Raw genomic sequence first — 15,826 nt, 5'->3', positions numbered from 1 at the left:
TCTAACCATGTACTGTTTGTAGATTGCTGGAAGGGGAACTTGAATCATTTGAGAACCTGCTGTTTTTGTGCTTGAGTGACATTTCCAAATGTAACAAGGAGAGAATTCTTCATCTGTAAACATCTAGCCTGTCAACAGGAAAGACAAGCATGTTTTCATCATCATTTTTATCTGTTAGTCAGTTGATGAGGTTAAGAGGATTCTGAAATGTTGTTTTGACAAGTCAAAATGAACATTGTAGTTTTCTTTGGCAGTATGTGGTGATTAATATGTAATAATTTGATTTAACAGCGTTAGAAATTGGCACTAGTCCTGTAGTCCTTGCAAAACTGCCCAATAATTAAGGTATCATAAGGACTAGTGGAAATTTGCCATTTATAAGGGTTTTGCTGTATATGTTATCATTATAAGGACTAGTGGACCAAAAAGTTAGTTTCTACCACTGTTTAAATAAATAATGTTGGTAATATTATGTATTATGTTCATCTTTGGTCGCCTGATCGCCAAGTTCCATCACTTAGGCATGCGAGACTCCAATGTTCATAGGTTCAAATCTCTGATTATGATCTTGTTTGTCAGCTCCATACCCGTGCTTGTCAGTTAACATCTAAAACCTACATCACTTTCCATGTTAAGTTGACATGCAGTGATATGATTGAAATAAAACGGCTTAATGCCCAACTCATTCAAACGTCTACTCCGTGGGGATTCTCGGTGAGAATATAGGTCCCCAGCAACCTATGCTAGTCGTCAGAGGCGACCAAATGCATGGGTGGTCCGGCTTGATGACATGCTTGATATCTTGTCTTCATACCCTAAGTCGGCTCCCATTTCTATCACTGGATTATCTGGTCCTGACTCGATTATTGACAAGGCGTGAAGCCAATGTCATATAAGTGGAATATTACCCTCAGTGGTATGAAACCATACGCACTCATATTAAGCAGTCTTTGACTTTTGCCGCCAAAGTCTGACTAAACAAGCTTTTCCTTCTTCCTAGCTTAGCTAATAATAGGATATAGTTAAACTGATATGTCTACTAAAAATGATACCAAAGAAAACTTGTTTACGCAAATATGTTTGCCAGATGGGGTGTCCTATCTACAGGTTTGTAATACTACCGTGAAACTTTTGTTTTTTGTATGAAATACTGGCCACTTGAAACTGGGACATCAACAGATCCTAGATCTTTATCGGAAAGCCACTTAATTCAGGTCATTAACAAACGTAATATACACATCTGCCTGCTATTTCCGAATCAGTATCGACATAAAGAGTACAGGGTGTCAACTGTATGATTTGAGTTGTGTCATCTGTCAGTAATGGCTTCTAGCCTTCCCAAACACCAGGATAAGCATCTCTTGGTCATGGTTGGCTGGACATCACATACAGGACTTTCTGCCTCTGATTGTTGTGGCTGGTTGTGTTGACGAGAGGGCAAGGTGTAGCTGGTGCTTGATGACGCTCTCGCTGTTGCACTTTAGCTGTGGATTGAGTTTGTTTGCACACACTGCATGCATTGGCAACTCGCTCTGCATACGAATGCAGAGAAAGCATAGAACAGCTCTTGGCGTTGTCACACTTGGCTTGTGTTGGAGGTATTATTACAGTGTGAACTTAAATATGAGCACAACTTTTGTTTATGGTCGACGAATGAATAACAAGGTGCTTAAACACCTGGCTAATTTCATTTTAATTCCGTACCATATTAGTTTGTGGTGCATCGCTTGGGTAAATTGCAATGAGCTGATAGAGATGTTCAGTGTTGTATTTCTAGAAGGGTTTATTTGCTTTTTTCAGAAGCTTAATTTTAATCTCCAGGTCTCATTTCTTGTTGCACAGTTAAGGATGCCATCATTTTATGATATCCAATACTTTCAAAACCTAAGTACTGTATATGCTACAGACGGAATGTTTGAGCAATAAATAATCTTAAGTTGAAACCACCTTTCACTGTCAGCAGGGTTAAAAATTAAGTAGTCTTAAAAAATTGTATGCTGCACAGATAACGTCTACTAAATGGTCAAAGTGGTAGTCCACAAGGAAATGTCACAACCCTTCCTGAATATCTCCGACTTACAGACTTATGTTAATTTCGAGCCCTGGCCGTGGAGTGGTGTACGCCTTGAGTGATTATTATTTCTGCATTTAATTGCCATGGGTGATGAGTAATATACTAGTACCTGCCTTAACTCTGAAGCAACATACTGAATGAAAATCTTGGCTGTTGATTTTGCTGTTATCTTTTTAAAGAACTGTTCAGGATGAACTAACCTACCAGGCTAACCAGTATTATATAGTGTAATTGCTGCTGCAGTATAAATTATAATTGTGTTTTAAAATACCCAGTACTATGATGATTGTAAAAATGTCATCAACAGTCGTCACGCCCTGTGTCGAGTGACATCAGCATATCCAGTGCACAGGGAAGTTTAACGATATCTCTGTTGTAGATCAGTGTCAGTGTCGCCTCAGAAAGGAATATTTATGGTAATTGTCCTGTACGTCACTTACATTGGGTTAAATACCTATTTGGTCGAAGCAGGTGGCTCCAACAGATACCAGAGGTGTTCCGATTATCGACTTTTTGCTGCATTGTCATACAGACCCTGAAACAGATATACCGTATCCTATAGCCCATGCAAATCTATGATGTTTGAAGATCCGGGTTAGAATTGGCCTTCAGCAACCATTGGCGTAAGAGGCAATTAACGGGATTGGATCGTCAGGCTCGCTGACTTGGTTGATGCATGTTGTATCCTAAATGCGTAAATCGAAGCTCATGATGTCAATCATTGGATTGTCTGGTCCAGACTTGAATATTTGCAGACCGTCGTAATATAAGTGGCATATTGCTGAGTGGCATTAAACAACAAACAAACAAACAAACCTTACTACAGAGATAACATACAGGTTACACAAAGGTGATAGTTTGGGTGTGTTTGCTAACCCTGTTGATAGTGCTTAGAATTCCTTACATTGAAGTGCTGATGGGCCAAGTTCAAAGTGGAATGGCACTGTTAAAATAAGATGCACATGCTCATCATGCTAAGGATCCATTTAGAAATTATATTTTGTAAAATAGCAATACCCTGTGAAGATTTTTATGATGTGAAGCCAGTGATAAATGAATTATTACTGTTAAACTGGACAAACACATGATAATCATGTGAACATGCTTAATGAACAGAATTTCAAATACATGTTTGTGTTTTCACTCAAAAGTATCATTTTTGCATATCTACATCTCAAAGGGCACACTTAAATGTCCTTGAGTGCTCTGTGGTATGCTTGAGAAGAACAACATTTCTTTTATCGGTGTCATTTGTTTGGAGTGTACATCAGTTGTGAATCTAACGCTTGCCCTCTGTGTTGCAGGACAAACGACACCAACCAGACGCTCTGGACAAAGGTCACCTGCAACGATGCCTTGACTCACTGCAGAGAGCTATCAAAGGTAGGCATCATGACAGATCATTGTGTAATGAAGGAATCATGAGAATCTGTTGATCCTGGAAGAAGAGTCCATGTCATGATTTATATGGTATTTTTCTATAATTTTGTGTAATGACCTATAGTAGGGTCAGTTTTACTTATTAAAATGCATGTTCAAAACAGCCAGCCAATTCCTGATTCAGAAGCAACTGCATCAACAATAGCCTGATGTAATCATAAAACTTGAATATTTGCTGAACTTGCGACTATTTTGATAATGTGTTCTATTGATTGAAGCTTATGAACTCCTTCCTAAATCTGGTGTCAGTTGTGAATGTTTCTTACCTGTCTGTAATTCTCTTAAAACTTGAATATTTGCTAAACTTGCGACTATATTGATAATGTGTTATTTTGATTGAATCTTATGAACTCCTTCATAAATCTGGAGTCAGTTGTGTAAGGTTCTTACCTATCTGTACATCTGTCTATGGTGTTAATAGTCATTGCAGAAGTATTGCATGATCTGTCAAGTGACAGCCCGAAGTATTTTGTATCTTACATGGGTTCTTTGGTACGTGGGGCAGTGCATCTTCCCAAAGCAAAGTTAACTGTCTATTAAAGTTTAGTTTCCATCCTTGCAGAACAAAGCTGGAGTTTGTGACATATTTCTGGTTGGACTAATGAGTCCTGTAAAAATTTGTGGAATGAAATCAACAGATTTCGGTCGATTGCAGGATTTGGGAAGTATGTGTAGGGTCAACTGGCCATCGACAAATATTTTCCAAAATATTTTCTTGTTTTCAATCGATTTTCTCAAGTGTTTTGATGCACTTCTTGAAGACCCGTTTTATTATTAATAAAGATCTTGATTTTTTCATAAGATCATCTTGACTGTGTGCAGTCTTTTTGTTTGAAGCCAATTCAAGTGATATGCGAGGTAGAATCTGATTGGCCAGTAGGAGCGACATAGAAGGAACATAAGTCGTAATCACCACTAGTGTGTCTACCATTAAGCCACAAAATTCCAGACCAGTTCAACAGGGGTGGAACCAAGTCTTTTAAAGTCCCATGCCTTGGGGATATAGCGACGGTGGCGTAGCCTAGCTATGTATGCATTTTCATCATGTCGAAGGTTGTGAATAATAAAAGCGACCTTAAACCATACATACTTGCTCCCTGGTATATACTAGCAGGGATAGACCTGAAGACAGAGAGGCTTGGTGTTCACTTGAATATTCATGGCTGTTATGGCTTCTGGATAAAATGGTGAGCCAGGTTTCAGAAATATAGAGCCAGGGAACCCATGTTTCTCAGACATGAAATGGGGCGTCTTGTGTTCTGGGGTCAGTGCACCATGGGCCCTGATAATCTGAAGCACTGAGTGAGAATTTTTGAAAACTCCTTTGGTTCAACTGAATATGTGCAGATTCGTATTTACCATATTTATCCTATCAAGGGCCTAGCTCCAATCAGTGCCCCCTCTCCAACTTCCAGACCAATCTGTAAGTGATCTTTATAAGTGCCACGTATGAGACTGAAGATTTGCATGACAGTCCATATTTCTTGTGTATATTAAACTATTTTCACAGAAAACAGCTGTGCAGAATGGCGGAATAATTGCCTTTTAACTAAACTATTATAAAAAATTTCAACTGGTCGATCTCTTTTTGTTCATTTGTTTGTTTGTTGTCTAACGCCGCACTCAGCAATATTCCAGCTATATGATGGTGGTCTGTAAATAATCTGGACCAGACAGTCCAGTGATTGACATCATGAGCATCGATCCATGCAGTAGGGACCGATGACATGCATCAACCAAGTCAGCCAGCCTGACCGCCTGATCCCCTTAGTCTCTGAAAAATTTATCTTGTGTATAGTTTTAAGAAGCACCCCGGTAAATTTTGTAAGTGTCCAAGGCGATTATTACGCTGAATACGGTAGAATGTATTTGGGTCAATAAGTTGTCCTCCAATCTTGAACAAGGGCATCCATCCATGGGTAATAAATGTTGTAAATTTCTTTGGCACTGTGACGTAAACAAGAGGAAAATATGCAAAGCTGACCATCAACACATGCGTTGAGTAATATCTGTCTCTCAGATGATATTCCAATGACAAAAATGAAAGAGGGGTCTGCTGGTATTTGAGTCGAGGAACCACTTAAATCCTAAGATTTTGACATTTATGGCTGTGACTAGGACCGCTTGACTTTGATGCTAAATTTAGAGCACAGTATTGGGTCAGATCTTACTAACTGATGCTATACTGTGTATTCTGCTGCTCCACATTACAGCAGTAGGTCAGTGGGGCACAATTGTGTCATGTTAGGTATAGATTATGATGACAACAGCTAGCCTCATAGAGAATGTATACAGTGGCAGTCATTATTGATATTTACTGTATGTGAATAGGCTTGCGGTATGGTGTTGTGGGTAAGCAAATAGAGCCATCTGTGAACAAATCAATAAAAGAAGAGGTGTAATTAATATAGACGCTTTGGTCTGGAAATTGTTCATTATTTCCAGTCTCATGATAAAATATGATAAGTATATTTCTCTGTGTCATGATACCCATAGCTGATTGTCTATGATGTTTATGATTGGGGGAAGGGGTGGGGGACCTCGAACTTTCATCCTATGGCACCGTATAAAAGTTGAATTTATGGCCCATACTTGCCTATAATGTTCCATATATTGTGTAAACATGGGGCCAAAGGCCCATAAAAAACTTTCATTCCCACTCACTGTATTATAGTGAAAATACAACAAATATTCCCACCCCTTCTAAACAACTATATATATTTTTTTAGGAAATATGGTATTTGAAACGAGGGACCCCTAAATGTTATGGTTACGACAAAAACTCCTTAACTTCCATGTATAATTTTGAACAAGGTAAATTCCTAGGGTTACCAGGATTTTTGGCTTTTAGGATCTGTTTAAGGTTTATAGTTGCATCCCTGATGCTGGTGCCCCGGAGCGTCTCTTCCCTCACCTGTTTCACCTTGTGTGTGTGTTGTTTCAGTTATCAGCCAGCAGTCTCTGATTGAGAGGCTGGAGACAATAGCCAGACAGCTCAGCTTGAGTTCCAGCATCCAGCCTGGTCCAGAGCAGCACCTCATCATCTCCTCAGATATGTTCCATGTCCAGATCATCTTTGACAAGGGCGGAGGGGTCAAAGATGTCAAGGTCGCCCACGGAGGAGAAGCAAATGTAAGTTTCTGTTGTCATCGTACAGACCCTGTAGGGGCGGGCCTCAGTTAGAAAAAGGTCCCCAGCACCGGTGGCTTGTTGTTAGAGGCGACAAATGGATTGAGTGATCAGCTTCGGTTTATTCCAGGGCCCACTTGCACAAAGCGATCTTAGCGCTAAGATCATCGTAACTCCCATACTTTAACATAGGCTTACAATAATTGTAGTGCTAAGATCGCTTTGTGCAAGTGGGCCCAGATCGTCCTACTTGACGTCCACTGGCTTGTCCATTATTTGCAGGCTGACATAATGTAGCTGTAATGTTGTTGAATGCCACATAGAGTTGCAGTGATAGAACTGAAAAATATTTAAACAGGCACAAAACCCAACTCACTCACTTTGCTGTATACTTAAGTTCTCATGTTGTTTTTTTCTCCCTGTTTGTTTTCCAAGGTGAGGCTCTTGCCCGTTTGGGTGGTCGGGTAGCCTAGTGGTTAAGCGTTCACTCGTCACGCCGAAGACCCGGTTTCGATTTCTGACATGGTTACAATGTGTGAAGCCCATTTCAGGTGTCCCCCGCCATGATATTGCTTGATTATTGCTAAAAGCGGCGTAAAACCATACTCACTCACTCACTTGCCTGTTCACCTGAAACGATCTAGCTAGCATTAAACATATCCTTTGTGGACATAGAAATGTCGTATTGCTAAAACTTTTTCTCTCTTAAAAGTCATGTGCATGCTGGCTTGAGACAATCATGTGCATGTGTAAAAAAATAACCGACAATAGCGATCAGCTGCTCTGAAGTGCTACGCTTTGGGTTATTATTATATTAAATATTTTTAGTAACAGCTGCAACTAAAATAACATGATATTGGAATATATTATTCCTGATAAAGAAATTGTTTCAGATACAATTTTTCCCGACCCTTCCATCAAAATACTTAAAGTTATATCATTGGGTAAGTTGTAACCGAATCACCGGTAGATTCCAAGGAAAACGTGTGTACAGCTGATTGCTGTTTCAGGCTTAGTTTACGAGAAAATACATGTGGTAAAATTAATCCCTACATGTAAAAACAATGCCTTGCAGAACAAAAATAAAATACAAAGTAAATCAACATGTCTAATGATTTTTATCTCAAATTTCAAATTTGTACTGAACAAGTTTCTTTTCACACGAGGGGTGATCGGGTAGCCTAGTGGTTAAAGCGTTCGCTCGTCAGGCCGAAGACATTGGGATATTGCTAAAAGCAGTGTAAAACTGTACTCACTCACTCTATTCACCCGTTTGATTACAGGAATTTGCTGAAGTTGTTCAGTGTAATTTTTCTCTGCACATAATATTCAAAAAAAATGTTTTCCAAAATACTGAATCCGCTAGAGGGGGGTGCGCATTATACTCAAGAAAATATCAGGGTTAGAAATTGGCACTAGTCCTATAGTCCTTGCCAAACTGCCCAATGGTAAAGGTATCACAAGGACTAGTAGAAAATTGCCATTTTTAAGGGTTTTGACATATGTTATCATAATAAGGACTAGTGGACGAAAACTGTTAGTTTCTAAAGCTGAATATGGTACATAGGCTGAATAGCCATTTATAAGTAAGTGATCACATGTGGTATTCCAGACACAAGTCAATTACATGGTGAAGTACTGGTATATTCTTCAAGCTTCTCTGGTCCACTGATGATAAAAGTCTAAGGCAGAGCGAACTTTACAATCAAATTAAGCTTCTTGTTTAATGATGTAGCAGTCTGCAGGGAACAGCATTGTCAACTGACCTAAAAGACTTTTGCTCACTTCGAAGTAACGTCAGGTTACTATGACAACAAGAAAATTGAAATTGTATGGCTGAATGAAGATTTCTTGTTTTAATGTGGGCGTTGTACATGAATCCCTCCAGAAAGGGGACATGACCTCATGGCCTCGGGGTCTAGCAACATTGGCGATTAGTGGGTGTTTTTGTCAACGAGATCACAGGTGACAGCTTAGGTCATCAGTCACAGGCCCTATCTGATTTATAGTCTCTGATGACAAGAAAGAAGTTGATATTTTCCTATTCTCAAGGATGTCGTGGAATGTCATGGAATATGCCTAGGAGGCAGAGGTTTGGATAGGGAGGATTCACCCCTCTTGGATTATTAGATTACCACTCGAAGTCTCCATGGAACGGGAGCATATTTATAAATGGCTCCTCATTGTTCAATTATAGTAATAACTTGGTTAGAGATTTTGAATAGGTACTGCGTGCATAGGCTGTCATGGAAATACTTTTGTGCTTTAAACATGCAACCCAGTTGTTCACAGTTAGTTTTTGTAAAATGGAGTAGAGAATAGTAACCCTTCAAAGCCAAAGCTCAAATCTGTTTAGTTGGGTAGTGGATTTATGGGTGTTTGAGTATGCTTATTTTAAGATGAATTGCTTGAAAGATTATTTTGATTCCAAGGTATTAATCTACATGTATTATATTAGATACGGTTGGATTAACAGGTTTTGTTTCTGTTGAGTCAATTTGGTTGTCATTTTCAGTGGATATTCTGCAGCAAAGTTGGAAATTCTCTGAAATCTTTGAAAGTATCAAAGATACATATTTTGGTTAAATATAGACAGATGTCTAGTTTGGAATTTGTGTTATCTCGGTTTTCTAAATTACGTTACGGTAGTTCCAATCAATTCTGTCTTTAGAAAATTGCCCTCTTTCTACCCTTCTAATAAAAGTGATAATTTGGAGAGATGATCAGAAACAGATAATTAGTTCTGCCAGATCATTCATCTTTCCGAAACCAAGGTATTTAACCAAGCTCATGCAGCCATCATAGCTGCAAAGATCAGACCTTTTTCAAACACCTTATGAATTTCCAGGAGGCAAAATTCCTGTCAAGAAAGAAGAAAAGTGTAGCTGATTGATAAACCTGGAGGTACAAGCATGGTTCTGGTCGATAAAATCAATATCAAAGTATTTTTTACCATTTCATCCAGGCGCCTCCTGGACCATGTATCTGATGAGAATCGAGACACTGAAATGTTTCTGTCTCAATTCTGATTAAATTCAGATAGAAATTCCTGACAAAGGGGGGTGGTATATCTGAAAGTGAGGTTTGGAATATTGATTATTTTCACATGGGCATCGCAAAGCCTTGTCCTTTGTTTATTGTAATTCTTACACTCGGCGTACGTAACTTTATTCCAGGTTGGTAACTGGATTGGGAATGGAAATTGTCTTGAAGCTGGCAGCAGGAATCAATTTTGTCAGCCTTGGTAGAGTTAGGTTTGGAGTCTTATCAAAATTCCATGTGGGTAATTGTTGTTTAGGATGGAAATAGCTTTGACATTTTGCTGGGGACTCTTCTCACTGATCTTGCAAAATCTGAGGAATTAACCATCTTGAAGCAAACTAGTTTTGAAGTTAGTGTCATTGGAGTCTGAAGTTACGGACATTACATTCTGCTGATGCCAAATCCAAAGTCAAAATGTTTACGGAAATGTTGATGTATGACTGACACTGATTCTTTTTTGATAATATCTACAGCCATTGTGTTGGTTATATACACTGAGGATGGGATTGTGGATTTCAACTGCTTTTATTCTTTCACTAACTTTCTGGATAAGGCAGTTTGTGACTTAAGCCACTTGTCCGAGGCAAGTGTCTAGTAACATTCTGTTCTATCTGTAAGGTCAGCTATTAGGAGTTCATATAATAACATTAAGATCTACTTAATATGATGTTGAGCCTTGTTCTGGCTAGTAGTCTCAAAAGTTACTGGCTAGTAGTACTGGTAAATGTGCTTTAAAAGCAGGATTTGACAGCTATGATATGCCATTAGCTCGAGGCTAGTAGATCTTTGTAAGGACTAGTAACAGCAAATGAAATGGTAGCCCAGCTGGCTGGTGTATTTTGCCACAATATTATTGTGGACCCATGAAGATCCGGGGTATAATAGGTCTTCAACAACCCATACGTGCCGTAAAAGGTGACTATGCTTGTCGTAGGAGGCGACTAAAGGGATCGGGTGGTCAGCCTCGCTGACTTGGTTGAAGCATGTCATCAATCCCAATTGCGTAGATCGATGCTCTTGATATCAATCACTGGATTGTCTGGTCCAGACTCTATTATTTACAGACTGCCGTCATATAGCTGGAATATTGCTGAGCGCAGCATAAAACAACAAACCAACCAACCATTATTATTATTATGATTGAGTGACACAACAAAATAAATGTTAATGTTTTAACACAAATGTTATAAATATATTGTAAATAAAACTCTATAACTGTATAACATCATAAAGCATGATCATTTTACAGTAATATCTTGATTCAATAAGCCACTAGACCTTGAGTCAGTGCAATATTAAATATCTAGCTGGCTTACTTTGTGAAAGAATAAAATAATCTTTGAATTGAAGGAATACAAAATTGCTTGATGATTAATTTACAAGTGACTGTACTGTAATATCACAGTAGAAGAACAAGAAAGTATCTATGTTAATCCTGTCTACATTGATATTGATATCTCATCATTGGCACTTGAAAAGATATGCAGCTGCCTACAGTTGATGAATTTTCTTATTTGATTGTGGATGTATGACTACTTTCAAATCATTGCAGATTTCAATCAAGAGAATAGGTTTTACTTAACTTGATTTATTGGAAAGACAATTATCAATATTTAAACATCTGCTTAGGCGATGTCAAGGTGTTGCTATGCACTTGCAAGAGGCACACAGCCAAGTTAATTCCCAGACAGTTTCTGCAGTAGAAGTTAACTTGACCTGCTACAGTGTTTCAAGCTTAGAATTCTTCTTTTTTAATACAGGAATTATGCTCATTGAGAGTAAATGGGGTATTTCGGTAAAACTCCTGTTTTAAATGTCATTTTGATACTGTTTTATTGTTCTTATTATCTTTCTAGGGAAATGCAACATACTGTTTTGTTGTTTTTGATATCTATTGGGGAAATGTGTCCTCCTCCTCAAAATGTCATATATATAAATATTTTGAATAATGTGGTTTTGACGGTTTTCACTTGTCAGAAAATATTTTGTGTTTGCTTTGGCTTACACTGTACAACTTTTGAATCTAACATGTCTATTTTGAACTGGTTATTGACTTTATTGTCAAACTGGTCAGTAATAAGGATGTCCTCTTCCTCTGCTATGTGAGCGGTTTCCAGGAAAACACTCTCAACATTTTCTTATATATGCCTCAAATTCATGTGTTCAAATTAGCTGATTTCATCAATGATTTATTGGTTTCAGTTTCAACATAGCGATCAGTTATGAAATCTGTCTTAGATTACTTCCAATTGTATTCATTTAATTTAGAATAATGTCACAATTTTGACGATAGACAAGATTTTGAGGCCTGTTGCTATTGAAATGTTTTGTGGTGTGTTTGCGTGAACAGTTAAGTAAAATATCATGGAAGAATTTTGCTATTTCTTTTGTTATTTACAAAAAGTATGCAAAGGAAAGGATGGACTGAACATATATTTTTTTATCATGATTATGACCATTGATTGCAAACAAGGATCAATCTTGTAATTTTAGCCAGATACCAACACTACAAAAAATTAAGTTCATAGACATGTCATATTTAATATGCATAGGTCAGCAGGCAAGTCAGTGAGTTTTGACAAGGTCAGTGGTTATAAAACGACAAAATTTATTACTAGCTACTCATTTCCAGACAACTTAACAAATATTGATGAAATTGGACCAAACTGAGGTTTGTTTTTACTGTATAAGTCGTGGCTTGATGTGTAATGATCGGAGTAGCCTCCCTTGGACATTTGGCCATAATTGGACATTGGCCATTGTTTTTCTCAGTTAAAACTAGCATGTTTTATATTTTTGTCTGAAAAACACCCAACCCTACACACTTGTGATTTTCCAAAACAAGCTTTTAATTAGTCCAGATACTTTAACATCAATTGATGTCATTCTTCTTTTCTTTTCAGAGTTGTCAAGAATTAGTGGAAGTATTAAGGTAAGTGTTCTGATGTCAGGGAAAGAAAATGTTGTTTCGGTGTTTTTTCAAATTTGAATAATATGCTTAATAGTTATTTTGTCTTTAGCTAACAAAAACTACCGTATTCGACGTAATAAATGCCCATCTCTAATAAGCGCCCATGGCGATATTTGCTTATATTGGCTAATGAACAATCCCAATTAGCACCCTTCCGATTGAGCCATGTATACTTATTTATTCGTGTATTATACACACTCATGTGTTATATGCACCCTTAAAATATGGGCAATTAAATTCTGGAAAATATATCTTTTCTTTTGTATCATTTCAGGCTGTCATCATAAACCACGAAATTTACGATCTTTCCGCTCTTTTTTTTTTTCCTCATCAAAATTATGTTCTAATAAGATCCCCCTATTTCTAATTTTGAGAGCGCCCTGGGCGCTTATTACATTGAATACGGTATTACAACATGTCTTTTAAGAACAAAAACTATTTCAACACATTCATTCAAGTTTTAAAGTCATTAGTCTTACTCTTAACCCATGAAATGTTTTTTTATTCAGTCGGAGAGATTTTGCGGAGTTTGCATCCCACTTAGAAGGGTTACTGAAAATATATCAAATTGTTGGTGATAAGTAAGTATATGTTTCCCATAACTGTCTTAATAGTTCTGCCATCCTACCTTTTGTTGATTTATGGTGATACAAATCCCAATTTCAAAATGAACTTTGTCCTAACCCCCATGAGTAATCCAGTAGGGCTGGGACAGGTAACTCGGGTACCCGGGTCGGGTGGGTATTAAGTAAGACCCGGGTACACACAGGAATACCCGGGCCCCGTGGTTAGTCAGGTGATATATTGTTTAAAGACAAGTGTTTAAAGTCAATAATTTTTGCAGTTATTTCTGACTACTACGCCCATTCCTTCTGACTTTTATATGTTTGAATAAAAATAAAACTTCAGGGTACACACCAGATCGTTTTATACATGTATCTAAACACATTTTGCCAGGGCTACGGTCAAACATTTCCCAATCGAACAGTCTCTACCTACCTCTTGAGACCTCAAGCGGGTAGGGTCGGGTAATAGGGGGTGGGTACCCGGGTATTAAGTTTGGACTCGTCCCAGACCCCAAATCCGGGTTAGATTAGGTCACCAGCATCAAACAAGCAAACAAACATCGTAAATGCTTCACTTTTTGGGTATATACTATTACTACGCTGTACGCTCCATCATGGCGGAATAGCAGTGTATGCAAGAAACTGAAGTTTGACTCCGAACGTACGTAAGTGCATAGAATTCATTTGACCATGCTGCATAAGTTCAATTTAGTCCTACAAAACATTAGTCAGTAATTGATGTTGTTTCTTGTTCAAGCAATTCAGGCGTGAACCAAAGACTAAGGCAGATGTAATTACTGTAAATTATCTTTGAAATACATTCTGATGCCGTTAGTACTGCAGCTATGGTCTATTTGTACTCCAAATTAGTTTGAAGACCCCTTCTTATAGGGTGGTACATAGCGTTCAACGTACTTAGTGTTGTAACATTTCTGTATTTCCTCTAAAAAATGCCCGTTCGTATATTAAATTTGGCAAGCCATTGATCAAGTGTCTATTATAGGCATGCATGTATAAGCAGTGTTAGAAACTGGCACTAGTCCTATAGTCCTTGTCATACTGCCCAATAGTTAAGGTAGCATAAGGACGAGTAGAAATTTGTCATTTTAAAGTGTTTTGCTATATGTTCTCATGATAAGGACTAGTGGACTAAAACTGTTAGTTTCTAACATTGTATAAGAGGCCTGGCAATTATAGTGTTTGTTGACATAGTGGCAACTTATGACATCACCTTTCCCGAACTCTGCAGTCACACAAAGGGTACATTTGCTGGAAACAGTGATTTTTAGTCGCCAACATATCACAGAAATAGAGATCCGACATGTAATAGAGGCTCGTCTTCTATTTTTACGACAAAGTGTTTGACCCGGCACCAATGAGAGGCCAGCATGTAATGGAGGCCTGGCGTTTATTAGAGGAAACATGGTACTTTGTTTTGTCTAGAGATATTTTGGAAGTGTAAATTCAGTGGTGTACTTGTTACAACTTCTTGACCTCGTTCAAAACTCTGTGTAATTGGAAATGGTAATTTGGACGACTTTTTGTTTATTAATTGTCATAGTTAGCTTAAAGAGCTGAGTGCTGTGCAGATAACTTGTTTTATGTGGGGCGTTAATCATTTCTGCCTGTAAATGTCCCACAGTTTAATTGCTGTGTTGGAAGCAGCGGGATGTTTGTTGTAGAGGCAGCGGATTTTGTCAGTGTTTGTATTTATCACTGAAGACACATTAGCTATAATATAGATATTTTAGACAAATACAATTATTTGAATTATAACACTAACATCAGCAGGGTATCAGGGTAGATTAAATACATCGTATGTAGCCAGCAGGGCTTGCTCCTTTCAAAAGTTAGTCCCAAAACTAAATGTTTGAGGCTGCAACAGCTACTCAGGGGGCTCTGAACATTTTTAGAACTCCTGACCCCTAAAACGATTTTTCCTGCACTCTAAGATTAAATGCAGGCTTCAATTTGCCTCATTTTGTTGCAATTTATGAGCAAATAAGGATGTTGTTGTATACAACATTACAAAATCGCCACTGGTTGTGACATTCTACCTAAATGATGACCATTCCACACAACCTCATCCTCCTTAACCATTTCCATCGAAATTACATGATTCACGAGCAGTGTCCAATTTAAAAAAATAAACATAGGCAGAGAAGGGGTGAAATTTTGACTAGCTAGATGGGCCATCTACTTTACGCTTCATTAAGCCTTTCGTAATTTTAGCTGGTCATGGACCAACGAGCCAGCAGTTAATCGTGTGCCTCAAGTAAGAGGTTACACATACTTTAGTCACATGAAAAGTACAATATCAACTGGTCTTGTAAAATGTTTTATGGTCTTATAAGATCAACTTGTACTCGTCCATAGACTTAGACAATCAATTCCTGCAAATACCATAGCTCTGTAATATCATTGACATATTCCTATATTTTGGCTGTCATCACACTATAAAAATCTGTTTCTAGGTTTGTCAGCACTATACCCGTGCTCGTGGGTTTCACCGAAGTGGTAAACGTCTGAGACCTGCATCACTTCGGGCTTTCCTCCCACATTAAGCTGACACGCCGCGATATAACTGGAATACTGTTAAAAGCG

At 38.1% G+C, this 15,826-nt stretch overlaps 1 protein-coding gene across 1 annotated transcript in view; it reads left to right on the top strand.

The window, feature by feature from the left end:
- LOC124148699 (mediator of RNA polymerase II transcription subunit 1-like) overlaps window positions 1-15,826 on the top strand; it is a 77,043-nt gene that overhangs the window by 39,874 nt on the left and 21,343 nt on the right. Inside the window, exons 3-6 of the mRNA XM_046519935.2 lie at window positions 3,379-3,457; window positions 6,459-6,646; window positions 12,589-12,617; window positions 13,166-13,237. Of these exons, the coding sequence (XP_046375891.2) occupies window positions 3,379-3,457; window positions 6,459-6,646; window positions 12,589-12,617; window positions 13,166-13,237 (368 nt within the window). The remainder of the gene's footprint in view (window positions 1-3,378; window positions 3,458-6,458; window positions 6,647-12,588; window positions 12,618-13,165; window positions 13,238-15,826) is intronic.

Source organism: Haliotis rufescens, unplaced genomic scaffold, assembly GCF_023055435.1.
Source record: "Haliotis rufescens isolate VD_foot unplaced genomic scaffold, xgHalRufe1.0.p SCAF_69, whole genome shotgun sequence".
Taxonomy (NCBI): domain Eukaryota; kingdom Metazoa; phylum Mollusca; class Gastropoda; order Lepetellida; family Haliotidae; genus Haliotis; species Haliotis rufescens.
The sequence above is the reverse complement of the archived record's forward strand: the minus strand, read 5'-3'. Positions and strand labels throughout refer to the sequence as shown.